Here is a 26,603-nt window from a genome sequence, read left to right as displayed (position 1 = left end):
TGGGCAGATACAAGAAAATGGGCTGGAAGGAATTTTTTTTACTTGGTAGTTTATTGATATTCTAATATTAACCATAATTGTTGTTCTAGTCATTAAAGCATGTGCTGTATTACTATTTTTATCAAGTTCCTCATGTCCATTCTTTTGATAATGTCTTGAAATATTAATGTAATTAACCTAAAATTTCCCATTTATTCCTGACCTAGGGAAGGTAGTACGTTCTACAGAATACTGATCATTTCTCAAGCCACTTGCATCCATATAGTTTTCTTCCCCCCTTGGAAAAGAATTGTGAAATTTAGTCTATTAGGCATGTTTTGTGCCTTCCAGAAAAACAAGTGGAATTGACTACCTTCAGAAATACAATATTCTATTTTACTAGATGGACTTTGGCTGTACAGAATTTTGACAGTCTCATTCTGTTATTTCCTCTGCTTAGGTCTCTTGGGTACCCTGAGTGAGAGAGAGTCAGAGATAAAAAACACAGTTGCGAGAATTGAGAGGCAGAAGAATATTACAGGGCAAAAAGAGAATTAAGCTTTCGGTTTCCATAGGCATCTAGGAGTCCTCTGAGAAATCACAGCACAGTTGTACTAGCCTTGTTTCTGAACTCTGGTACTGCTGGCTCAGGTCACACTTTTAAGATGCAGCAATTTTCTGAATGTTGAACACTTGATATTTTCTCAGAAATAAGGGTCTGAGAATTTAAAGATCTTTGCCCCAACTGGCCCTAAATGATTGGCTGACTGACATCAGTGAGCAGGGAAGACATTTCTGCTCCTTCATCCAGAATCCCTAGGGAAGCTTCAGCTTAATGTAACTAAGCCTTAAAAAGGGAGAGAAACTTGATAATTTCTTTATTACCATGTAAGTAACAGTAAACTATGCTTTGTCATCACCTAAGCCTGAGGAAAACGTGGTTCAGCAATTCAGACTTTGAAAGCACAGCTCAAATTTAGTTTATTTTTCCCAAATCGGCATAGCATGTGAGCTCAGCAGAACCAGGTTGGGTGGGAGCCCAGATGGCTACCAAAGAGGAAAAATCTAGCTTTTTACTGCAACCCCCTTCCACTTCTTGTACCATTAGTCGTGAGTCACATTGCAAACGTGGGCGCTGACTCCTTGGAAAAGGACACTGGAAAGGAGAAAGGAGGACAGGGATCTGCTGAGAGCAAACTGTCCTTGACAAGTCACGACTCTTCTGTTGGTGTGGTTTTCCTATTCTTCACCCTCCCTCTTTGTCCTCTCAGATCTTTGTGCTCAGAGTAGAGAACCATTGGAGGTGGAGGGAGGCCTAGGGAAGTCTTAGAAACAGCAAGGTTCCTTATGGCTTATTAAATAAATTAAGACCCTTCGTTGTTGGAAGAGACGCATGTCTGCTGTCTCCAGAGAAAGGCATGAGCATCATGCACAACTACCTCAGCTCTGCAAAACACCATTGGAATTTTCACCATGCATGGGTCACCCAAGATAGAACACACCTTTTGTGAAACTTTCTCTGACAGATGGCCAAATCTTAAACCCCTCTCTTGGAAACTTTTCTGGTCATTATTTTAAGAATCAAAACTTTACTAAATTCACAGTTTCTAGTCCTAGGAGATACACTGGACAAGAAAAATCTCTTTGCATGTCATGTGCCAATTCAATCTTTTCTCTCCATGATAATTAGGATAGTTTACCTTCAGTTTTTTCACTTCTATTTTTTCCCTGTATCTCTTTGAGACACTTCTCTTTGCCCCAAGTGACAATAGAGAGCCTCCCATTGATCTGAAAGGTGCTACAAGCGCAATTGTGGGTAGTGACACAGATTATAGCTTCTAAACAGTGCTTTCATTTTTTTCTCTTATTGATTGATAGAAATTTGACTTTAAGAGGATGTTTTTATTTCCCAAGAGAAATTCTTTAAATTTTTCTTAAATATGATAAGATAGCTGAAAATATTTGATTATATAGTCAAGAGTATTTCCATTTTGGTGGAACATGATGGAACTCATTACACATTATAGCTGCTCTTGAAGTCATTATTCCCTGAGCTTGTTCTGAGCTGGCTGTACCCTACCCCACCAGGATAGCTTGATAAAGATCCTCCAGTGCATTTCTCAAGAGCTGCAACATGCTAATGTTGACTGTATCATCCACAAGAACTTCCTGTGAGTCACCTTCCAAGTTACCTGAATGTTTGAGTATGAAGAATGTCCTACTATGTTCACTAGACAGGAACACCAGGTCATGCTGGCTTCAGTGAAGCCTGATTGTCAGTTGTAGTGTTTTTAAATTTCTCCTGGCATTTTTTAAAAACAATATGAGAAAGGTGAGACCTGACATTTTGTTATAATTTCAGTAGGGTTCAGGAAGTTAAAGAAAAAAGTATTATAGAATCCCAGCTCTGCCACTTACTATTGATGTGGCCTTGGGTGAGATGCTTAACTTCCCCTTGCCTTGGTTTTCTCATCTTTAAAATGGGGATAGTACTACTTCACAAGGTTGTAAAGATTGAACTAGATAATGTATATCATTTTTTTTCTTGCGTTATGCGGGCCTCTCACTGCTGTGGCCTCTCCCATTTGCGGAGCACAGGCTCCGGACGCGCAGGCCCAGCAGCCACGGCTCACGGGCCCAGCCGCTCCGCGGCATGTGGGATCCTCCCGAAACGGGGCACGAACCCGCGTCTCCTGCAACGGCAGGCGGACTCTCAAGCACTGCGCCACCAGGGAAGCCCTATATCAGCATTTTAACACAGTGCTGGGAACATGAGCTCTCAGTTAATGGCTGCAAATATTATAGTTTGGAGTTATATACAGTTCATTCTTGTATTGTGTCTAATCTCTTGTCAGATTAGAAGGTATGATCGGAAAGTATAACGTTTGAGTGGGCAAATGTTTAGATTACTCTTCTAAATGTAAGTTGGGAATTAAAATGCAGCTATTTTATATGATAAATTCGGGCCTTGAGTCATGTTGTAAGCTACTTTCCAGATAAACCAAGTAAATTAAATGCATACATAACCCTCTGTTCTTGCACTTTGGGTTTTGATTTTGCAGAATTTTCAGAAGTAATTCTTCATTGGAAGGAAGGAAGGAGATGGGTAATGGGGGGGGAAGAAAGGTAATTTTTAAAATATTTTATTTTTATTTAAAGATTTTCAATAGAGATTTTTTTAAAGAGCCTCTTTACTCATTGCCCATATAATTTTTAAGGAGATCATTTTATTTATTTATTTATTTATTTATTTATTTATTTATTTTTGAGGTACGCGGGCCTCTCACTGTTGTGGCCTCTCCCATTGCGGAGCACAGGCTCCGGACGCGCAGGCCCAGCGGCCATGGCTCACAGGCCCAGCCACCCCGCGGCATGTGGGATCTTCCCGGACCAGGGCACGAACCCGTGTCCCCTGCATCGGCAGGCGGACTCTCAACCACTGCGCCACCAGGGAAGCCCTAAGGAGATCATTTTAATAGACACCTTTCTCGTGATCGTGTTAATGGCCTATCATGAACCAGTGGTGACATGTTCATAGACAGCTTTCAGAAAGTCTCAGAACTGTCCCTGTCGAGTCACTTGGTTGTTCGTGTTCCAGAAATTCCATTTCCAGAGATATTTAATATTGGGACAAAAACTGCAAACATGGGAATTAACTTTAGACCTGAAAATTCAAAGTTGATTCCTTCTAGCAGGTCACTTGATTAATAAGTGAAAGGCAGTCATGGGTCTGAGGGAAAAACAAAACATTAAGACCAAGAAGGAAGATAATTACAGTAAAACTGAAGGCCATTTGGACAATTATTTTCAACAAACAAGATAATGGTCATTTACAGATTATATTCTCCATGCTCATCTCTCATTTGGAGCAGGAAAACGGGCAGTGATGGGAAAGGAGTCATATATGGAAGGAAAGCAGAACAGCAGGGGATTCTGTACGATTAGGCTGGTTTCACAGGACTGGGAGGAAAGGATATTGATGTCAGAGCCAGTAGGGAACATTCTGAATGTTTTGGCTTTCAGAAAGAAACTTTAGAACTGAGCAATAAAGAAAGAAAAATTATTGTCAGAGACATAAATGGCATGGAAGTTAACTTCAGAAGTGTGGGAAAAGTAATATGAAATGTATCAAAGATACATAAGTAGCACTGGGGTCATGTTAGGCTGATTGCCTGTTACTGGAGTTTGCTCTCTCTGATTTGGTAGAAAATGCTATAGTGAGTTTTTGCTGTAAAGAAATTGAGTTCTTTAACTTTTATTTTAATCCCGACTGAAAAATAAAAGTGTCCTTCTGCATGTTCCTAGCTCCTTCAAATGACCTAATATTGAAAACATCCCTCTGTGGGAGGAAACTGAATGACCACACTTCTGTTTTTATAGATACACTCAGCCCTCTTAATGCACATTACCTGATACAAGCCCAGGAGAGTTTTTAGCATGGGATTTGTCCTTGAATTGTCTCTGGGGGCTCAGTAAAAGCCGTAAATTACTACATCTTAAGCACAACAAAACAGCTGCAGCCCAGGATAAGAAAGCACGGCACCCACAGTCCCATTCTCCCAGTCTGAAGAACCCCATGGAGGAAGGGCTTCTCAGCTTCCAGGGGGCTCCATATCAGACAGTCCGCTCCTGGATCCACTGCTCCCTCCTCTTGGAGGTTCTGGTTGCTTCTCTGTAGCATGTCTGTCCCACCGTTTTCCAACCCACCAGTCTGATAATCAGACTTCTTTGATGATGGGATGTGCAAGAGTGCTTCTGGGATAGAAGTTAAGTTTGTTGCCTTCTTGTATGCACGTGGACCCTGGATTTTCTCGTGTTTGAAAGTGGTCTGGCCCAGCTCAAACCGTAAGGTCCTTGAATTTTCACACATGTACCGAGCTTATCTGATTCCCAGCATGTCCTTTTTGGGGCATTTCTTACCACTCTGGTGAGACTTTTCTAGCAGAGGTTTTCTAGGGATCCAAGATAGCCCCAGTGGTCAGTTTGGATAGGAACAGGTTAGCTGTGTCCATTCTACACTTCTAAATAAAGCAGAGCCTAAACCCAGCAGGGGAATACGTTTGTCTCATGGGTTAGGAGTAAGGCCAGGTCTTTAGACATTCTGAGATGGACTACCCACTGATACACCAGTGAATGGATGAGCCACTTTTTCTGCCTGGCCTCTCTGCTCATTCTGGCCACGAGTGTTCATAGCACTCCATATCACTAAAAACCCCCACAAATCAAAATGGGCCAGGTAGTCGCTGTTTATCAGAATAAAACGGATACCCGTTTCAAGGTTTGGAAAAGCGCCACGGTGAAATGCGCAAATAAGCAAAAGTGCTTAGGACTTCCCTATGCCCTGAATGATCTCAAAAGTCCATGTCAGCTCTAAAATTGTATGACTTTTGTGGTTCCAGTTGAGGAGAAAATGGCAGAAGTAGACTGCAAAGATGAATAGGCATTTACCAATAACTACACAGTGTTCAAACTGAGTGATATGAATGATTCAATAAATACGTTGAACACTTACTATGAGCCACTTCTGGTTTAGGTGCTGGAGATAGAGCAGCACCCACCCTCATGGAGCCTTCATTCTAGTGGGCTGATGTGGAAGTGAGAGCTCCTGGGACCCACATGACACCCACAGCCCTCAATGCTACTTTTTTTTTTTTTTAATATTTATTTATTTGGCTGTGCCAGGTGTTAGTTGCGGCACACAGGATCTTTGTTGCCATGTGCGGGATCTTCATTGCAGCATGTGGGATCTAGTTTCCTGACCAGGGATCGAACCCAGGCCCCCTGCATTGGGAGTGCAGAGTCTTAACCACTGGGCCACCAGGGAAGTCCCCCTCACTGCTGCTTCTTGGAGACTCTGTGCCCTTCATGCTTCTGAAGCAGGGCGACGTTGCCTGAGAAGCACACTCACCAGGCTGTTACCTTCGTAAGCAAACCCAAATTGGCTCTAGTTTTCTGTTTTCCCCATCTTGTTTGACGTCTGCATTTTAAACCACTTTGCTCTCTGCTTGATTCTTTACTCCAGCACTATGTTCAGTTCCAGCCAAACTGGAAATAGAACATGCATGTGGGACTGTCTGAAACTGGATCCTAATTATTTATCAAGTTGCCTTTCCTTAGTTTTCTATTCAGTTGGTAGGACCATTTATACAGTTTTAGATGTGCTTATCACTGATGTTCTTGGCCTTATTTACAAAAACCATAGGAAAAAAACACATTTCCCCCCTAATTTTTCTGATACTTTCATCTTAGTCTTTCCAAGTGGCATAAGAATAACATCAGTCCTAGCAAACAGTTATTTGCTGAGCTCTTACTGTGTACTGAATGTGGGTCAGAAAGCATTTGACCTGCATGATCCCTCGTCAGACCTTAGGAAACCCTTTGAGGCAGGTGCTATAGCATCTCCTTTTACAGCCCTGAAAAGTTACGTGGTTAGTACAAAAATATTTTTCAAAAGATATCTCAAGGGGATTCTGATATGTGGTATGTTGCATTACAGTTTCAAAACTTGGTTTTCTTATTGTGACTTTTGAGTAGTTTGAGTTAAAATGAGAAATAATATCACACTGGATCAGAACCAGAGTTTGATCTGGCCATTGTTCTGCCTCGGGCCATTGCCATTTTCACAGAATAAGAGTATTTCCTTATGCTGTCACTCAAAAGTTAGGAATGCTTTTTCCATCAGGTGAGTTAGATACTTCTTTCCCTGTGGCCTTTCTGGACCTTATCTAGATAAGGCGCAGCACTTGTCACGTATATTTCAAGATATTTGTGTACATTTTTATCATCTCTCTGAGGTGTGAGCTCCATGCAATCTTAGACCATACCTTTCTTCATCTCTGAAGCCCAATGCTGGACACACAGTGGCATATAATGAATGTTAATTGAATCCACAAATTTTAAAAATGCCCTAAACACCCTAGTTTCCTTTAGTAACTAATTATATATTCATGAACTCACTGAAATGATCTTTGAAGCTTGTTTCCAGCTTGTACCACCTCTTAACAAGTAGTAGAAATTTCCTATCTGTTGGGTAAAATTGTGCTTTCTTTTATTTGTTGTCAAAATATTTCCTTCAAATTTCCTGGAGTTACAACAACAGCGTTTAAAAGCAGTGCATTCCCTCCATCATATTGTTTTTTAATGATTCTTTCACGTTTTTAGGAAGGTGATGTCTGGCCCAATTCATCAGCTGAAATCACTGTGTACTTTAACCCTCGGGAAGCCAAACTGTACCAGCAGACTGTTTACTGTGATATTTCAGGTAAAGACTTCTTCCGTGTGGTAAACTCAGGTTACCAAGTACCTAGAGCATAAAGTGATAAAGTGTGTGTGTGTGTGTGTGTGTGTGAGAGAGAGAGAGAGAGAGAGAGAGAGAGAGAGAGAGAGAGAGAGAGAGAGGGAGAGGGGAGAGAGAATGTTCAGGCTATGTGCAGTGTATGATATCAATAGGGGAATGATGGAGTCAAGCTAGGCATGTCACACTTCTTTCTAGTACAGTTCAAACTTTGAAGTACATTACACTTGTGGTGTGGTGGGTGGGGATGGGAAACCATGGGTCTGGGTTACCCTTTGATTTTTGGAGCAGTAAGAATATTACTTGACACCAATTCTCGCAGTGTTATATCACAATGTTATATTTTGTTCTTTTTATAGTATTTGGCTACTTAATATTTTCCTTTTTAAGTTTTTATCATAATCATGCCAAGTGAGATGGGAAGGCAGCCTGGCAGTGGCCAGAGCCACAAGGAGGGTGTACTAGTAGGGTGACAACCTGATGGCTTCAGGAGGTTGGATACATATAGAGGAGTTAAGCAAAAAAGTAAATATATTGAGGATAACAAGAGCCAGTATTTTCACTCTCGGAGGGAGGAGATACAAATATGGGAAGGAGGAAGCCTAAGATGAGCCCTTTGGTATTGGAATGGAATTGAAGTTATCACTGTCAACTCAGGGTTGCTGATATGCATGGATATAGAAATAAATATAAATGCAAATATATGTATGTGTGTATGTACATACATATGCTTAATTCCTAGCTATGTTCATTGAGATGTCATGGGAGCTTTGAGACCCTAATAGCAATGAGCACAGCTAGCACCCAAAGCTTGGTTTCTAAATCCCACCCTCCACTCAAAAGGAACCTTGAAGAATTGATTGATTCTAGAACTGAGGCAGAGAAAGAGCAAGATGAGCGTGGAACATCCTTTTGTGCTGGAAAATAAGGAAATGCTTAAAGAAAGACAGATATATCAAAATGACACAGAAGCCAGTAAAGAGACTCTCCCTGACCAAATTTGGAACAAGTCTAGAATCAAAATAAATAATGACACTAATAGATTATAATCAATTGAATAAACAGGAATCTGTGAATGAATCTACTCAATAAAATTTGCCATTTGGCAATCATAGTAAAAACCAATTCTGGTGAAAATCACCAATGGCTTAAAAACTAATAGGTGAAAGGGAGGTATGGAACAGGCTTTAACATAGTCTCAAAATATTCTCCCTCAAAATACTCACTATCATAAAGAGGAGAAAATTAACTTTACACTAAACAGACCTGGTAGATGTCATTTTGGTTAATACCAGCATATAGAGCAAATCAATGTTGTGTATCACCCGCTAGGATGCAAAGAAAACACAGCATGTCTTCAATGATATTAGGACCAAAATAACCTAACTTGGGTCTAATAACAAGGAAGCATCAGACTAACCCAAATTGAAGGACAAAACGAGATGACCGGCTTGTAATCTTCAAACAATATCAAAAAGTTTAAGAATAAAAGACTGAACAACTGCTCCAGATTGAAGGAGACCTGGGAGACATGATATCTGGGTGCAACATGTGAGCATGGATTGGATCCTTTGCTACAAAGGGGATTATTGGGCAAAGGATGTATAGAAGTTCTTTGCACTACTCTGGAGACTTTTCTGTATTTTAAAAATGTTTCAGAATTTTTAAAAAAGCTGATGCCAGTAAATAAGTAAAACATGCATATAGTAATATCATGAAGCTAAATAACAGTCTGTTTCTCCAGTACTGCTTCCAAGAAGTACTTTTACATGTTTCTTGTGGTGGTAATTTCCCTTGCTGATTCTATGCTTATATGGCTATTTGTTGATTTATCAATTTTATATACTACTTTGGAGTCCTCAATATGAAAGATGAAGATTTAGTTCACCTCTGTTTCCTCTACTTTCCTGGGCTTATTGGTTTATAGTTTACATGCAATGAAATTCACCCTTTTTTGGTGTACAGTTCTGTGAACTTTGGCAAACCTAAACAGTGATGTAACCACCACCAAAAGCAAGTATAGAATATCTCCATCACCCCATAAAATTTCCTCATGCCCCTTTACAGGCAATTCTATCCCCCACCTTAGCCCCTGGCAACCCAATTATTTTTATTATATTTATTTTATTTTATGAGTTTTATTTATATCCTTAAATAACTTTTATTTATATACTTAAAACTATATTTTTGGATCCATCAGCTCTACAGTATCTATGGATGTATAAAGATATTGGAACCCCTAACCTGCCCACTGCAGTTAACCCTATTTCTCCCTCTTCTGTGAGTTATTCTACTTTGTGTTGTCATGGTTGATAACCACATTCAAGTCTTCTATTTTGTCTACATAAATTTTATACACTGAAGGGTCAAATTGTGTTCTGAGATTACATTTTATATTCTGTTGATTGAGTGTTCTGACACTTAGACACTCAAAGAATGTCCTTAAGGTCTGTATCTTGTAGATTTTCTTTACTGTCTACCACTTTTTCATAACTATACCTTGTTTTAGCTTTAGTTGAGTCATAGAGTATGATTTACTCTATTACTCAATTACTCATACTCAATTACTTCATAATTGACTTGACTCTTGTACAGCTTTTGGTGTTTTCCCCCCCTGTGTTTTCTAATTCCTCATTTCTTTATTCCTATCTAATTTCAGAATTCATGCTCCTCTTCTCCTTGAAGACATTTCCTCAGAGCCCACCAGCTTTTTATTCTAATTTAGATCAGTTACCTCCTGCACAGTTTTTATCCAGGAATTTTTCTTTAATTTCCATGTGTGTTCCGTTATATCTTTTGACTCTCACTTTGCTCAAGTAACTTCCTCAGAAAAAGTGTATCTAGGTGGGAAACTTTGACCCTTGCATGCAGGAAAATGTCTTATTCTGCCTCCATACCAACTTGAGAGTTTAGCTGACTGTAGAATTCTAGGTTTAAAATAATTTCTCCTCAGAACTTTGAAGCCATAGTGCCAACTTTATTGTAAAAATCCGGAAGTTTGAAGGCCACCCAATTCTCCTTCCTTTATAGGTGGCCTTGTATTTCTCTCTCATATTTTCTAGGGTTTTTGTTTTTGTTGTTTTCCTTTTTTTGTACTTGGGGTCTGAAATGTCCTGAAGCTGTGTCCAAGAGTGAGTTTTCCTAGTTCGTTTTCTTCAGCTTTCTATGGGACATTTGAGTCTGGTTACTCATGTGTCCCTTCCAGCTCTGGGAAATTATTTTTTTTACATACTGTCCTCCTTTTTCTTTCTTTTTTTTTTTCTTTTCATTTTATTCTTCCGGAAATCTTAACATTCCTAAGTTAGACCTACAGGATTGATGATCTGTTGTCAAACAACAAGATTTTAATCCTCAAACATGAATAATAAATAATATTAAATGCCATTTAAAGCAATTAAATAAGGATGCCCAGAGAAATACTGACATTTATTAGTCAGAAAAATCCAGAGTAGCAGGTATGCATTCATAGGGTTACTTCCAATGTCTTCTGGTCTGTGGTTATCTGTTTGTATATAAGAATAAGAAAATGGGTTTAATTTTCAGGGTAGCTAGTGCTACTTACTTCTGCTGTTTAATGTGTAGGTCTCCCAGGAATATAACCGTGGTGATTTTAAACTTGGGGGGAGAGTAATAAGAGTACACAATCGTTAGTATCCCCAGTGCAAAAATTCCACTATTCTGCAATATCTTGTTTTCATTCCATATCAATGGACTGTTTTCAGTCCATATCTATGCAGTTACTTTTCTCTTTGTGTAAAGGAGTCAGGCTGTCTACAGGGGGCTGCTTAACCCAAGACTCTGCCACCCTCCACCCACTCGAGGTGTGTATCCCTTCCTGATGATATTTCCTGCACCTTCCCTGGATGTAACCATCACCTTGACTTTTATGATAGTCATTTTCTTGTTTTCATATATAATTTTACCACCTATGTATTCATCCCTAAGCAAAATAGTGTAGTTTTACCTGTTTTAAAAATTTATATGTTGAAATCATACTCTATGTCTTAAGCTGTTAGCACTAGGAAGATAAAGCCATTCAATAAATACTGATTAAATGAATGAGCAAATAAATGAAAAAAATGAATGAATAAGTGAATGAATCCCAGTTTGATCTGCTCTCTCCCTTGCCCATGGATGTTAGATTCTCAAGATGGCCCTAGAATGAATGAAGAATGGACTAGGAGTTTCTGGATTGACAGGTCTGTTTTCACACTTCAGACCAGCATCATCTAGCCTGGACTTCTTTTTTTTTTTTTTTTTAATAAATTTATTTATTTTATTTATATTTATTTTTGACTGTGTTGGGTCTTCATTGCTGTGTGTGGGCTTTCTCTAGTTGAGGTGAGCGGGGGCTACTCTTCGTTGCTGTGCACAGGCTTCTCATTGCGATGGCTTCTCTTGTTGCAGAGCACGGGCTCTAGGTGCACGGGCTTCAGTAGTTGTGGTACATGGGCTCAGTAGTTGTGGTGCCTGGGCTTAGTTGCTCCATGGCATGTGGGATTTTCCTGGACCAGGGCTCAAACCTGTGTCCCCTGCACTGGCAGGCAGATTCTCAACCACTGTGCCACCAGGGAAGCCCCTTCCCCGGACTTCTTAATGGATCTGGAGGAAATGTTGATATATCGGTGTTCAGACATAGGCTGGAAATGGTCCAGTGGCCCCCACATCACAGGTGCTGGGACCTCCCTCCCAACAATGGCTTCCCTGGGATGTTGTGCTTGGCCATATTCCAGGGGGCTGGCTGCTCTCCAGGAGGTTCCCAAACATTACATAACTAATTGCATTTATCTATTGTTTCCTTTGCAATTCTGAATTCTGCCATAGAATTCACATCCTGGGTAAACTGAACGGTGTAATTTTCCATCTCCATGACATTCTTCTTTATTTTGTTAGTGGTTTATTAAAAGATACGGATTGCCAGGGAAGGGTTTTGTTTACATAGTAATTCCACATTGTCTTCCCTGTAAATTCTGTGCAATTCTGTGTCTTTTCAAGGGCTGGTGCTGATTCCTTACTATTATCTTCAAAGGTTGGTAAAATCTCCTGGTTTTAGGCCACTAAGAAATACTTCTTAGGCAAATCGAAAAGCTCCTTCCCTCGTTTTGTTTTGCTTTGCTTTTGTTTTCCTATATGCTTTGAGCATATAAAAGCAAATACATATAGATATGCTTTTCCTCATACCTTTTTACATAAATGACAGCATACTTTACACAGTAGTTCTAACACTGCTTTTTAAATATTTCTTAGAGATTATTCCATAACGCTAAATAAAAAGGGGCCATTCTTTTTCATGGTTGTATAGGAATTCTTTGTATTTACATACCACAATTCGACTTCTCACCTTTTGTCACTGAGAAATAGAACACAGATTCAGAAATGTACATAACGTGTGCTGTGGTAGGCAGAGTAATGGCCTACCCAAGATGTCCATGTCCCCAGCATCTGTGGATATGTTACTGTGGATATGTTACGTTGCACGGCAAAGGGGAATTAGGGCAGAAAATGGAATTTAGGTTACTAATGAGCTTACCTTAAGATAAGGACAATGTCCTGGGTGGCTCAGTAATAATCACAAGGGTCCTTAAATGTTCAAGAGGGAGGCAGAAGGATCAGTCTCAGTGTCGGAATGATGCCCTATGAGAAAGACTCTACCAGCTATTTCTGGCTTTGAAGCTAGAGGGCCAAAGAATTCAAGCAGCCTCTAGGAAAGGAAAAGGCAAGAAAATGGTTTTTCTCCTAGACCATCCAGAAAGGAACACAGCCCTGCCAACACCTTGATTTTAGCCCAGTGAGACCCATTTTGGATTTGGACCTCTAGAACTTTTAAGATAGTAAGTTTGTATGTTAAGCCACTACGTTTGTGGTAATTTGTTCTAGCAGCAATAGGGAACTAATACACACACAGGTACAGTATAACAAATAATTATAGGCAGACATTATGTAATTGCCACCAAGATCAATAATAGAATATTTCCAGCCTCAATAAGCCCCCCTGTGTATTCCTTCCCAATCATACTCCCTTCACCCCAGCCTCACCCTGAGATAATCACCATTCTGTCCTTCATGATTATTATTTCCTTGCTTTCATTTATAGCTTATACTCCCATGTGTGTATAACTAAACATTACAGTTTAGTACTGCCTGCCTTTGGAATGTACATAATTGGAATCAATCTGCATGTCTCATCCACATTGTTGCTTGTAGCTCTAGTTGCATTTCATTTTCATTGTTGTATAGTGTTCCATTGTGTGAATGTATGTTCAGAGACAGGAAGTAGCAGGGAAGGCCAGTGTCATTGGTTTTGGGGAGGCCACTTGGGATGCATGAAATTTAACCCACATCTCCAGCTACAACCTTTTCTTCTTTTGAAAGCTTTTATATCTAGGCACCATGAGTACAGAGATGCACAGAAACACAGTTCCTGCCCTCAGAAAGGCATAGAATTGAGTGGGGGGAAACGGACACATAAATCAACAGTTATGTAATGCCATACAGTGAATGAATGATAATAGTTGAAAAGAATACAGGACACACAACTTAGTCTTGAAATATATGTTAGTCAAGTGAAAAAAAGGAGGGGCTGGGCACAAGAAGCAGGGAAACACTTGTGAAAACACATAGAGAAACACTATGTAAAAATATACCATGAGGGGCTTCCCTGGTGGCGCAGTGCTTGAGAGTCCGCCTGCCGATGCAGGAGACGCGGGTTCGTGCCCCGTTTCGGGAGGATCCCACATGCCGCGGAGCGGCTGGGCCCGTGAGCCATGGCCGCTGAGCCTGCGCGTCCGGAGCCTGTGCTCCGCAAATGGGAGAGGCCACAACAGTGAGAGGCCCCCATAAAGCAAGAAAAAAAAAAAAAAAATATATATATATACCATGAGCATGAAATGACAAATAACTGCAAGTTCCTGGGGTGTGAAACAGAGAGAGACAGAGAAACTTGGGAGGGGACAGGCGGGGGCAGGAAATGAAGCTGGAGGCTGGTGTAGTAGGTGGGAACCAGTTCTTGGAGGGCTGCCCTTGTCTGCCCGACTAAGAACCTCAGACTTCATCCAGAGGGAGTAAGGAATCACTGAAGGGCTCTAAGCAGGGGAGTGATCTGCACAGACATGAATATGGCAAATACAATATCATTAAAATCTTTTCAGTTAATCTGAAACTGAATTTGTTTTCTTCATTTAAAATTTTCATATTTCCTTAGAAGTAGTTAAACCTGTATGTTAGATATTTATAAAGACTTGCTGATAGTTTGATCTAGGTCTCAAAACTGATCTTTCATGTGTCTTGACTTAACAATGGAATGTGTAAATACCTGATTTAATCATGAAGATTGCCTTTAAAGAAAAAAAAAACTCAAAGGGAAACTACACATATTTGGTTTGGATCACCATATGGGAACTTCAAAGGAAGTAACACTTTCTGATTTTAATTGTGAAATATATTGCTAGATAACCTCGTTAATGGGTGCTTCAGAGTCAAATGCAGGAAAGAAGCATGTTGGAAATGACTCCAGACATACCCGCTTCCTTTAAAGACCCAATTAATATGCACCTTATTGTCCATTTTCATTCTGTGCATCATAAGAGAAACATCTGAGTTTTTAGCACAATTTGAGGCTTTTGAGTTTAATCCTAATTAAAGAATGGAGATTTAGGAAAGGAAAAGCTAAATCACCCCAATCATTAAAAACAATTTTGGATTTTCAGAGTAAAAAGTGAGTAATACTCTACATATTTATAAGCTGTCTTTCTCAAAACTCATCAGATTGCAACCTGATAATAATATAAAGTATCTTAGTCCTATGAATGAGAAATTATTTTCTTGATCAACTACTTTAGATTACATTTACTTTAAATTACATTTTCAGTTATCAAATATTTCAAACATAAAGAAAAATACAGAGAATAATACACCAATGTCTTTTATACATACCCAAATTTAGGAAAACTTGAACGAATAGAAACGCCCATGTTTTGGGTCAGGAAAATCAACATTATAAATAGGTCAATTCTCCCTGTAAATGCAATGTGATCCCAATGGTAATATCAGTAAGGTTGTTTTTTTTAATTGGGTGGATTCTAAAATTCTTATGGAAGAAATAAATGAAGTAGGGTTGCCTAGAAAATTCAACAAGAATACTGTGGGAGGACTAGCTCCACCATATATTAAAACATTAAAACCTATAGTAAATACAGTTGTATGTATGATTTATGAACATGAAGAGAAAGTAGCCATCAAATCAATATTTATTTTTCTTTTCAACCATCAGCAGCAGCAGCAGCAGCACGTCCTAATCCCCTAAATCCTACCCTCCCCCCAATCCTTATTTCCCAGTGTCCTATGTGAGCAAAATAAAAACCCTAATTTGCTTAAGTCACTTTGTTCTATTTATCTTTTGATGCATAACAAACCATCCTAAATTTAGTGGCTTCAAACAACTAGCAATCACTTATTTTGCACACAGATCTGTGATTCAGGATTCAGCAAGGACAGCTCTCTTTGCTCCACATGAAGACAGCTGGACACGCTTGAAGGTAGAAGCTGATTTCATTTTTTAGCTCATCCATCTATATATCTGGCACTTGATCCTGGCTGTTGGCAGGGACCTCACCAGGTTCTGTTTGCTGGAACCTATCAATGGCCTCTCCATGTGGCTGCTTGCTTCCTCATAGCGTGAACAATGGACTGAATTGTTGAGATGAGAAATCTACTGCAGTCTGATTTTAATTTCCTTAGGTTATCTGTCTTTCTATCAGATTGATATTAAGAATTAATTTATGCTTTGATGTTCTACAGTTTCACTGAGATGGATTTGCCTTTATCCTACTTGATATGCTTCTTTAAGAACCTTTAATCAATTCTAGAAAATTCTCAGCAATTATCTCTTCACTGTTGTTTTCATCTCATTATCGCAATTTTTTCCTTCTGTAAATTCTTTTAGATATATGTCTTTCCCATGGAATTGCAGAGTCTTTTAACTTCTCCTTTATATTTTTGATTTCTTCATCTCCGTATGATACATTCTGGGTTTTTTTCCCAAGGTCTTTCTTCTAGTTGACTAATTCTTTCTTCAGCTATTTCTACTCTGGTATATTTATCTATTCAGTTTTTATTTCATCAACTTGATTTTTCAGTTTTAGAAGTTCTGTTTGGTTTTAATACTTTCATTTTTGTCTCCTTCAAATGGTTTCTCTTTCTTCATTTACCTCTTTAAAGATTTTGAGAATGCTATGTTAGAGTTTATTTAAGACCATTTTATTATCTCAAGCTCTTGGGGTACTAATTTGCATGTTTTCGGTAACCACTGATTTTCCTCATGTTGATTCTTCAGGTGGCTTGAAATGTTTGTGTTGTTAGCTCATCTTTAGCATGTGCTATGGAATGAATGTTTGTGGCCCTGCCCCCTTGCCCCAAAATTCATATTTTGAAACATAATACTCAATGTGACGGTATTTGGAGGTGGGAACTTTGGAGGTGATTAGGTAGAGGGCAGAGCCTTCATGAATGTGGTTAGTGCCCTTTATAACAGAGACCCTGGAAAGCTCCATTGCCCATTCTTCCATGTGAGTGAGAAGACAGCATCTGCGAAGCAGGAAGAGGGCTCTCACCAGGCATTGAATCTGCCAGCACCTTGATCTTGGACTTCCCGGCCTCCAGAACTGTGAGAAATAAATGTTTGTTGTTTAAGCCACCCAGTCTGTGGAATTTTATTACAGCAACCCAAACAGACTAAGACAGTATGGGTACTGGATCATGGAGGTGTTCCTTTGGAACAATTTTTTATTTCTTCAAGACTTTACAACTTTTATTTTCACAGCTTCTGATTCTTTCACCTATAATATAATATAAATTTGGATCCCATACCTATACATGGGACTTGGATTTCTCATAGGGGCCTTTTCCCCCTATTCAGATTGCAAGGTAGAGGACAAGCTTCATCACTGCTCCCTTAGACCAATAGGTAGAATTTTTCTAGTTTCCTTTTTGGAAAGAGGCATCCTTTCCAAGGTCCTAGATTTATGCAGGGATCTAAGTTCAGTTCCTCATTCCCAGATAGGAACAAAGCCATATGCCCTATTTCTGTGAGGGTGTTTAAACTGAAGCCATTAGACCATAAGGCTGTATGTACTTTAAAAATCTCTGAGTTCCCTTTTTATTTCTAGCACCTGGTGTTTTCCTTTCTTTCTTTTGGGCTTGGATAAGTATTAAAACTATATGTTTGTCATACTTTTAATAATTTTTTTTGTATTTGATGTGCTGAGTCAGCTTACCCTGCCCTGTTGTCAGAAGTTGATGTAGTTAACAATGTTCATATCTTTCTTGAGGTAATATCCTTAGAGAATCTGCATAGAGTCACTCTGGCTGCTCATTAAAAATGTAGGTTCTTGGGTTTCATCTATGTTTTTTGAATTAAAATCTGTGGAGATAGTGCTAAAGAATATTTTGACAAGGACTGAAAATTAAGTGTGTAACAAGGTTGCAGGATACAAGATTTATATAGAGAGAAATCAGTTGTGTTTCTAGACAATGAACAATGGAAACTGAATTTTTAAAAAGCAATATTACTTATAATACAATAGCATTAAGAAATATGAACTACTTAAAGATAAATTTGACAAAAGTTGTGGAAGACCTGTACACTGAAAACTATAAAACATTGCTGAGAGGGCTTCCCTGGTGGCGCAGTGGTTGAGAGTCTGCCTGCCGATGCAGGGGACACGGGTTCGTGCCCCAGTCCGGGAAGATCCCACATGCCACAGAGCGGCTGGGCCCGTGAGCCATGGCCGCTGAGCCTGTGCGTCTGGAGCCTGTGCTCCGCAACGGGAGAGGCCACAACAGTGAGAGGCCCGTGTACCGAAAAAAAAAAGAAAAAAAAAAAATTGCTGAGAGAAATTAAAAACCTAAATAAATGGAGAACTGTACCTTGTTAATAGGTGGGTAAATTAAATATTAAGATGTCATTTTCCCCCAAAATTTATCTTTAGATTCAATGCAATTCCAGTAAAAGTCCAAACAGCTTTTTCTTGGTAGAAATTGACAAGCTCATTCTAAAATTCATATGGAAATGCAAAGAATTTAGAATAATCCAAACAACTTTGGAATAGAAGAATAAAATTGGAAGACTACTATGACCTGATTTCAAGACAACTTCTAAGCTACGGTAGTCAAGATAATCCAGCATAATATCCCCAACTAAAAATTCTTAACTTAATCACATCTTTTGTCGTATAATATTCACCTTTTTTGCCATATGAAATAATACTTATAGGTTACAGGAATTAGGACTTGGATATCTTTGGGGGCCATTATTCAGCCTACCACAGATCCTATGTGGGTGCTCAGTTGTTTTAGCTCTTTATACTGTGTGGTCCACCTTTCTGTACTGATTTTCAACACCTGCTCTGTCATAAGTCAAATCTGCATATGTGTGCATTTATTCTGAGTTCTGTATTCTGTTTCCTTAGTAATTTTGCACTTTCTGCCCCAGTACCACACTATCATAATTACAATAGATTTACAACAGACTATAATATATGAAAGGGCAAGTCCCCTCAATTTATTTTTCTTTAGTAACGTCTTGGTTGTTACTGGCCCTTTGATTTTACACTTAAATTTTATAATGAACCATCAAATTCCTCCAAATTTTACCTGCTGGCATTTTGTTTAGTAGAGCATTAAAATTATATAGGTCAGTTTGGGGAAAATTGACAATTTTATAATATTGAGTCTCCCATTTCAAGAACATAACCTAGTTCTCCATTTATTTAGATCTTTCCTAATATCTTTCAGTAAAGTTTTACAATTTGTTCCTTGAAAGTCTTAAGTATATTTTGTTAGATTTATTTCTAGGTACTTTATATTTTTGTTGCTATTGTAAAATTAATATCTTGAAAATTAATTTTTTGACTCTTGCTGTGTATAGAAATGCAGTTGACTTTTGTATTTGATTTGGTAACCATCATTCTTCATCTTATTAATTTTAAAAAGTATTTATAGGTTCTTTAGGATTTTTCAGGTAGGTAGTCATAAAATCTGTGAATTATGACCATTTGTTCTTCCTATTTATACACTCCCCCCCTCCTTTTTCTTGTCTTACTGCACAGGAATGGAGCTCAAGTATCATATTGAACATCTAATATGTATATATATCTTAGATGGCAAGTTTTTGAAAGCCCATGGTTACATTTTCTTGTATTTAATGCAATATGATCTATTGCATTCACAGATCTTAGGGCTGTGAAAGGGGTTCTATAGTACATCTCCCTGCTTCTCATGTGTGAAACCAGGACACTGTAATCATAGATGAGAAGCTTCGCTATTTTAAAAACATTTTAATATTTTGCTCTTCTAATAAGGAATCTGACCTTAGAGCTTACTAGTTCTTTCAAGCTTGTCCATCTTGCTGCCTTTTGCCAAAATCCCTGCTTCAAAAATCTTGTGGAAACATAGCATTTGTAATGTAACACTAAAATTTAGATTAACTCTTACAAACACAAGCCTGGGTATTACTTTACTCCTATTCTGTCCTGGGTTAGGGAAATGGCTAGCTACAAATAAGCAAGTCTCCTTTGAAGTAATTAATAATTCCCAAAGAAACATTGGCTCACTGCTTTTGTACAACACATCTCCTTTTCTCTCTCTCTTTTTTTTTTTTTTATTAAGGAAGGCAGTCAAGATAACAGATTGGGAAAGCTTTAAGCCTGACAGTTATAAATAGTCTTGCAGTTTATTCCACAATGTATTTGCAGTTCTCTTTCTTTGCCGTTCTGAAAGTTGGATCTCTGTCAGAATACGTTTCTCTTGACCAAGGAGTACAAATCATTGCCTTCAAAACAGGTTTGAAGATTAAAACTCTAAAATAATGGAGTAGGGTGATAAGGTTTGGGCTCTCTGAGAATTTTACTGATGCTCTAGAGTGTTGTCAAACCAACACTGATCTTTAGAGGAACTTCTTTTCCAGGGATCACATGGATTGGGAGAACCCTTTGAATAAATGAGCTGTTTCCAAATATTGCTAACATTGCTCTTGTTTCTTGTAATCAAAGCAATACTTGCCTAATGACCACTGTGTTGCCGAGCACTAGAGGGGACCCAGAGACAAGTATTCTTGTCTTTAAAAGGACAGTCAAGGAGACGAAGCATTAAAGATACAGACGCTGAATAGCAATAGAAGACAGTGGAACATAAAATGTCACAAGGCATTATTATGATGATAATAAATTAGTATTATTAATAACAACCAATAATATCACTTGGTTGTTCAAAGTGTATTTGCTCTGATACTGATAATTACATCTAACAGAGCATCAAAATAAGTTTGAATGTTCAAAATGTTACACACAGAGCAAATACATAATTTTTCCCTAAATAACTTGAAATTTTAGTGGTGCAAATTTAAGGAAAACCTATTAAATTATCAAATATTTTCGAGTGTTGATTTTTGAGGGAGAACATGGAAAGACAGAAACCATTAAAACTGTTGATGTTTTTGTGTAAATTAGTACAACCATTCTAGAAGACAATATGGCCATAGCTGTCAAACTGTCAAATGTGTATCCTTTTGTTCTGGCATTCTACTTCCTATAGTGGTGGGCTGGGTAATTTAACTCCCTTTCTCTCCTCTCTCTCTCTCTCTCTCTCTCTCTCTCTCTCTCTCTCGCATACACACACACACACACACACACACACACACACACACAGAGCAACTAAAAGAATAAAAGAACGAGACAAAATATATATTTAAAACTTGTTAGAGAGCAAAAGAGAGCTTCCTGGACAGTGAAGGATTTGGGGGCCAAGATCCAGGAGAAGAAAGAAACCAAAACAATCAGATTTGGGGGGCCTCTTTATCCTTAGTGACACTGACTTTTTGGGAGATACTGCAGAGTCTGAAAAATTAAGCAGAGTTAAGGAAGAAAACATAGGAGTTCATGGGATGCCCAAGGAGAAAGGGCCCTAGAAATCCCCCGTGCTTGAGGGTGGGACCCAGTAAAGTGGGAACTAGAAATAAGACTAGAAGTAAGTCCTTATAAGAACTAGAGCTCAGTGTTGGATCATTTTTCAAGCATAGATTTGATTAAGACAGTTCTCCACTGGGGTTCCAAGAGTATTTAATTCCTAATGTTCTAAGGTATCTCTTATATATGAGGAATTAACTTCTCTTCTATATGTAGGATAGTACTAGCTACACACCCTTCTTGGGAGAATTGAGAAAATAGTCACTCCAGTGATTTGCTGCAGGGCTTAATTCCATCACAGAATCTTACTGCCAATGGTTAGATTAGGTTATCTGGGATCGCTAATATCCCCTAGTCACCAGCCAGAACTTGGAAGAATCCTAGTGTTTCAAATTAAATCTACAGTTTTTTATATACACTGATCAGCACTCAATCAGAAATAACCAAGTATATGAGGAGGTAGCACAGTCTGATAGAACACCAAGATAAACAATAGGAGCAAACCCATAGAGAGCCAGGTGATAGAATTTCTAGACACAGATTTTTTTAAATGTTCTTACTAAAGATAATATTGAGCAGAGACCTGGAAACTACAAAAAATCCAATAGGAAGTCTAGCATGAAAAAATTATGATGACAAATTAAGAACTTAGTAGATGAATTTAATAGCCTGTTAGGTATGCCTAGAGGTAGAATTTGTAAACTGGAAATAAGACAGATCAAAGAAAATAGCCACACTAAAGCATATAGGGACAAAATGCAGAAAAGAACATAAGAACTGAGTGGAATGTGGTAAAAAGCTCATATATGTGTGTGTGTGTGTGTATATATATATATATATATATATATATAAAGAAATGGGAAAATTGAGCATAAGCAATATTTGAAGAGATAATGACTAAAAAAATTTCCAAATTTGATGAAATACATTCATCCACAGATTCAAAAAGTGCAATAAACCCCAAGAAGGATAAATGCAAACCACACTTGGGAACATTACAGTAAAACTGCTGAAAAACAAAGACAAAAGGAAAATCTTAACGCAGTCAGAGGAAAAGACGTATTATCTCAAATGAGCAATAAGACAATAAACTAAGCTCTCAACAGAAATGGTGGAAGACAAGAAACAATAGAATGGTATCTTCAAAGTGCTTAAAGAAAACATAGGAAAATTGATCATAAATATATTAAAGGATATTAATTACATTGTAATTTGTTGTAATGAAAACTTGGAAGCCACTTAAATATCGAATAAGAAGGACTGGTTAAAAATATTTACTACATCTTTAGGTGATAATACGTAAAAATGTTTCAGATGTATTGTTAAGTGAAAAAAAAGCAGGCTAAATGTAATTTATAGCATATGCTCTCATTTACATTAACAGTTCTTAAATATGATTAAATGTGGACAGATTGGCACCAAAATGCTAACAGTAGTTATCTTTGGGTGGTGGAATTATGATAAAATTTCTACTTTCCTTTTAATATTTTTATAATGATCACGTATTATCAGATGCAGATACATACCCCATTTTATAGGGAAACAAAAGCAGTCAGTACTTTAAAGGCTTGTGCTCTGTACTACTGACCCTGGGTGCATTGTGGCTGTGTAGTAAAGGATACTGTTTAGTGGATTCCATTTCCTCTGTATGAAAGAAACTGCAAAGTGAGTGTCAGGTAAGACTCCTAGACTCAGATCCCTTAATACCCTGGCTCTTCCTAAATCTAGGAAAGATCAGTGTGAACAAGGTCTCTTGGAGCCCCGTGGCGGCGCTCATCTTATGTCATTCTTCTCTGATTTAGAGAAATTATTTTCCTTTATAAAAAACTTAAGGATACAGTTAAGATTGGGTTAAATTTTTTAAATTGTTTTTTTCCGCTAAAATGTCAGCCTAGGTTGCAATATAAGCTTTCCCCTAAAGTTAAGAAACTAACCAGTATTCTTGTTTCTTAAAGATAAGCTAAACCTTCAGCACTGGTTAAATTACACTCCCTCAGTCCATTGTAGGGAGTTGTTGCAATAATCTTGACTGCTTACATTAATAAGAGGTTGTGGGTAATCTGGGGTAATAAAGCGTCGCTGAGGGTAATAAAGTCCGAATTGTTTTTACAGGCCGAGAGATCCGTCTGCCCCTCCGAATCAAAGGGGAAGGAATGGGACCAAAGATCCACTTCAACTTTGAGTTGCTGGATATTGGAAAAGTTTTTGTTGGATCTGTACATTGTTATGAGGTAAGCACTAGAATTGTGCATTGAGACTCAAAAGTACTTGGCTTTTTTTGTTTTATGTGTGTGTTTTTATTGATAGAAAATTTGTGACATCACATTTTTTCCATTACTCATACCTATTCAGACCGCAAACGATCGAACTCCTCCTCCTCCCTCCCAGCCTTGTTGAGGGAAGCAACTTTTTCCATCCTTTTCAGCCTCTCTAGCTTTATAGAAAGCATCAAAGTCATAAGTTAATTGGTTTTATCATCATCATTTTGTACATTGCAAAGGGGGACACTATAAATACGTCTCCCCATCTATTTAATGCTTGTTCTCTGACAACATAAATCCTACAGATCAGAGGATAGAGAAACTTGTACATTTTCCAGAATGTCCTAATGAGGATAGCTGTTTTCACACTTCAGAAGTTTCTCTAATTTAAAATTTTAATTAATTTTCTCTGATTTAAAAACCAATCGTCCTGATTTCTGGAAGAGATCTCCCTGCTTTGTCTTTCCAGTTAAATAGAAAGTGATTTTTTACATGATGTACCCATGGATTCATGAGGATCAAAGTTACTTCAGTGTCACTTCATCACTAAATTCATATCCAGGACACTTGTTTACACTATATCAAACCATAATCATTGAAAGTTTATTGTAGAAAGATTCCTAAATTGTAAGTGTTTATATTTCTATAGAGGTAGCAATAAAAGGATTTATTTAATGAGTGACAAATAGGTGTCAAGTTCCATGCCTTATTATGTGTGCATGCCTACGTATGTGTGTGTGATTTCTAACTCTTACAGAACCATGAGTGGTGGGTTTTACTGTACCTGTTTTTACACATGAGAAATATGAGGCACATAGTTGTTAACTCAGTCAACATCCTCACGCTTCATGTACGTTGAGCACGTATGCATTAGTTCACTTGGTCCTCACAAAAACCCTATGAAGAAGGCACAATGATTATCCCCATTTTATAGCTGAGGAAGCTGGGGCTTAGAGAAGTTTTACTAGTTAAGGTAACCCTACATACTGTAACAAACAAATACAATAATATATCTATTTTGTTCCTAACATAAAGTCCCAGACAAGCTTGGTCATCAGCAGATGGCTCTCCTACCACAGAGCATCGAGAACTCAGCCTCATTCGATCTCATGGCGCTCCAACCCCTAACATCTGAGTTGCAAGATTGTAGTCTCACATGTATCACACTGGCAGTAGGAGAAAGGCATGGAGGGATGCACATGAGAGGTTTTGTTTTGTTGTTTTTGCGGTACACGGGCCTCTCACCACTGCAGCCTCTCCCGCTGAGGAGCACAGGCTCCGGACGCGCAGGCCCAGCGGCCATGGCCCATGGGCCCAGCCACCCCGCGGCACGTGGGATCCCCCCGGACCGGGGCAGGAACCCGCATCCCCCGCATCGGCAGGCGGACTCCCAACAACTGCGCCACCAGGGAAGCCCCACATGAGAGGTTTTTATAGGAGGTAGTAATGGAGGTGGCATGTATCGCTTTTGTTCATATCCTGTTAGGGTCTGTAACTGCAAGGCTGGCTGGGAAATGTCGTCTAGCTATAGGCACAGGAGGAAGAGGATATGGGTTCAGTGAATGGCCAATCTGACTCTGCCACATTTGTTAAGTAATTTGGCAGGGTCACACAGCCTGTAAATGTTAGTGAGCCCGGGGGTACTAGGGTCCTACATTGTGTGGGAAGAGAAAGCCCTTTGCTGGCTTTTCAATCCCTTGGGCTCTCATTATGGGCAAATCTGGTCTACAACCAATTCAGCTTAGCCTAAGCATGGGAGGTAAGTGCCCAACTGATGTTGAGAGCTTCCTGCAGTGTCATTTGTCCTCACATTCATTAGACTTAACGATGGGCCAAATGGGATGATTTGAAGGGTAAATAGAGATGTTAATGTCATGGAATATACATAAGATGAGATGGAATATACGGAAGAGCATAACTTAAATGAAGTAATCACTCACATGACTAACATAAAGTGAAAGGTGGCACAGCTACTATGTTGCATTGTCCTGTATTGCATTCTGAAAAAAATGGTCACTTAGGGAGGGAAAAAAAGGTATAAGAGTTCTTATTAAATTAAATTGTTCTTGTTAAATTGATACTCTGCCTGTACTTTATCCAGTGCAAATTTCCCTCACACCTTACAGACTGTGTCTTATGGATGCCACACTGGAAAAGAACCTTTAGTTCTGATGCAGAATTGTTATCAGGTCCAAGCTCACTCTGCTGGCTACACAACAAGGCAATTAATTGGGAGACAAGGTGTTGAGGCAAGGAATAGTGACTTCATTCAGAAAGCCGATAGACTGAGAAGATGGCAGACTAGTGTCCACAAAAAACATCTTATTGGGGTCTGGATGCCAGTTTCTTTTATAGAGCAGAGAAGGGGAGGAGGTGAGGAAGTAAAGTAAAAAGGCCATTAGTTTTGCAAAATATCTCCGGGTCTGGGCTTGGCCAGCATCTGGGAGGGGATGTGTTAATTTACTCTTTTCTGCAGCCATTCACAGGTGGGAAGGGTCAGATTGTCTCCCTGTGAGCTGAACAAAGGCACTTTAGTTTAACATTCAGGCAGAGGGGCAGGGTTCCCTGAGGCAAGCCATTATGTATGATTATAATAACAAAAGCAATGAAAAGCAAAGGTTAAATAAAAGAAACAGATCCAACATGGAGTCAGATTTTGCTCTTCCCTGTTACAAAATGGATAGGGTTTCTCTGAATGTAATAATAATTTCTTACAAATTTTAACAGAAGTGTCCTTGAGACCATGACTTCCCACCCTCCCATAATTGAACAGTAAAGCAAACCACAGCCAGCTAAGTAAGTGTTAAATGAGGTGCTGCATCAGACTGGACAGTTTTGAGAGCTGTGCATTGGCAGAGAAGGACATGGTAAGGTGCTTATTATGGGAATATTTTGCACTCTCTGCGTATTTAATGCTGATGCCTCATTGCATCTCTCTTTCAGTTTATTACATTACCTACTTGAAACAAATTTGAGTAACTAGCTATTGCTGTTAGTCATTGCTGAGCTTAGCAGATAAATGAAGACTAACCCCCAAGAGTATGCTATTCCCCAGTGTAATTAGAAGGAAAACAAATGAGAGGTGAAGTTCTACTATAAATTTTCCCCACT

The 26,603-nt window shown here is 38.7% G+C and overlaps 1 protein-coding gene across 1 annotated transcript in view; it reads left to right on the top strand.

Moving 5' to 3' along the window:
- HYDIN (HYDIN axonemal central pair apparatus protein) overlaps window positions 1-26,603 on the top strand; it is a 342,406-nt gene that overhangs the window by 72,139 nt on the left and 243,664 nt on the right. The window contains 2 exon segments of the mRNA XM_007462964.1: window positions 7,141-7,240; window positions 23,344-23,462. Of these exon segments, the coding sequence (XP_007463026.1) occupies window positions 7,141-7,240; window positions 23,344-23,462 (219 nt within the window).

The sequence above is a fragment of the Lipotes vexillifer genome, unplaced genomic scaffold (genome assembly GCF_000442215.2).
Source record: "Lipotes vexillifer unplaced genomic scaffold, Lipotes_vexillifer_v1.1 scaffold70, whole genome shotgun sequence".
Lineage (NCBI taxonomy): Eukaryota > Metazoa > Chordata > Mammalia > Artiodactyla > Lipotidae > Lipotes > Lipotes vexillifer.
Note: the sequence above shows the minus strand (reverse complement) of the source record. Positions and strands in the feature narration are given on the sequence as shown.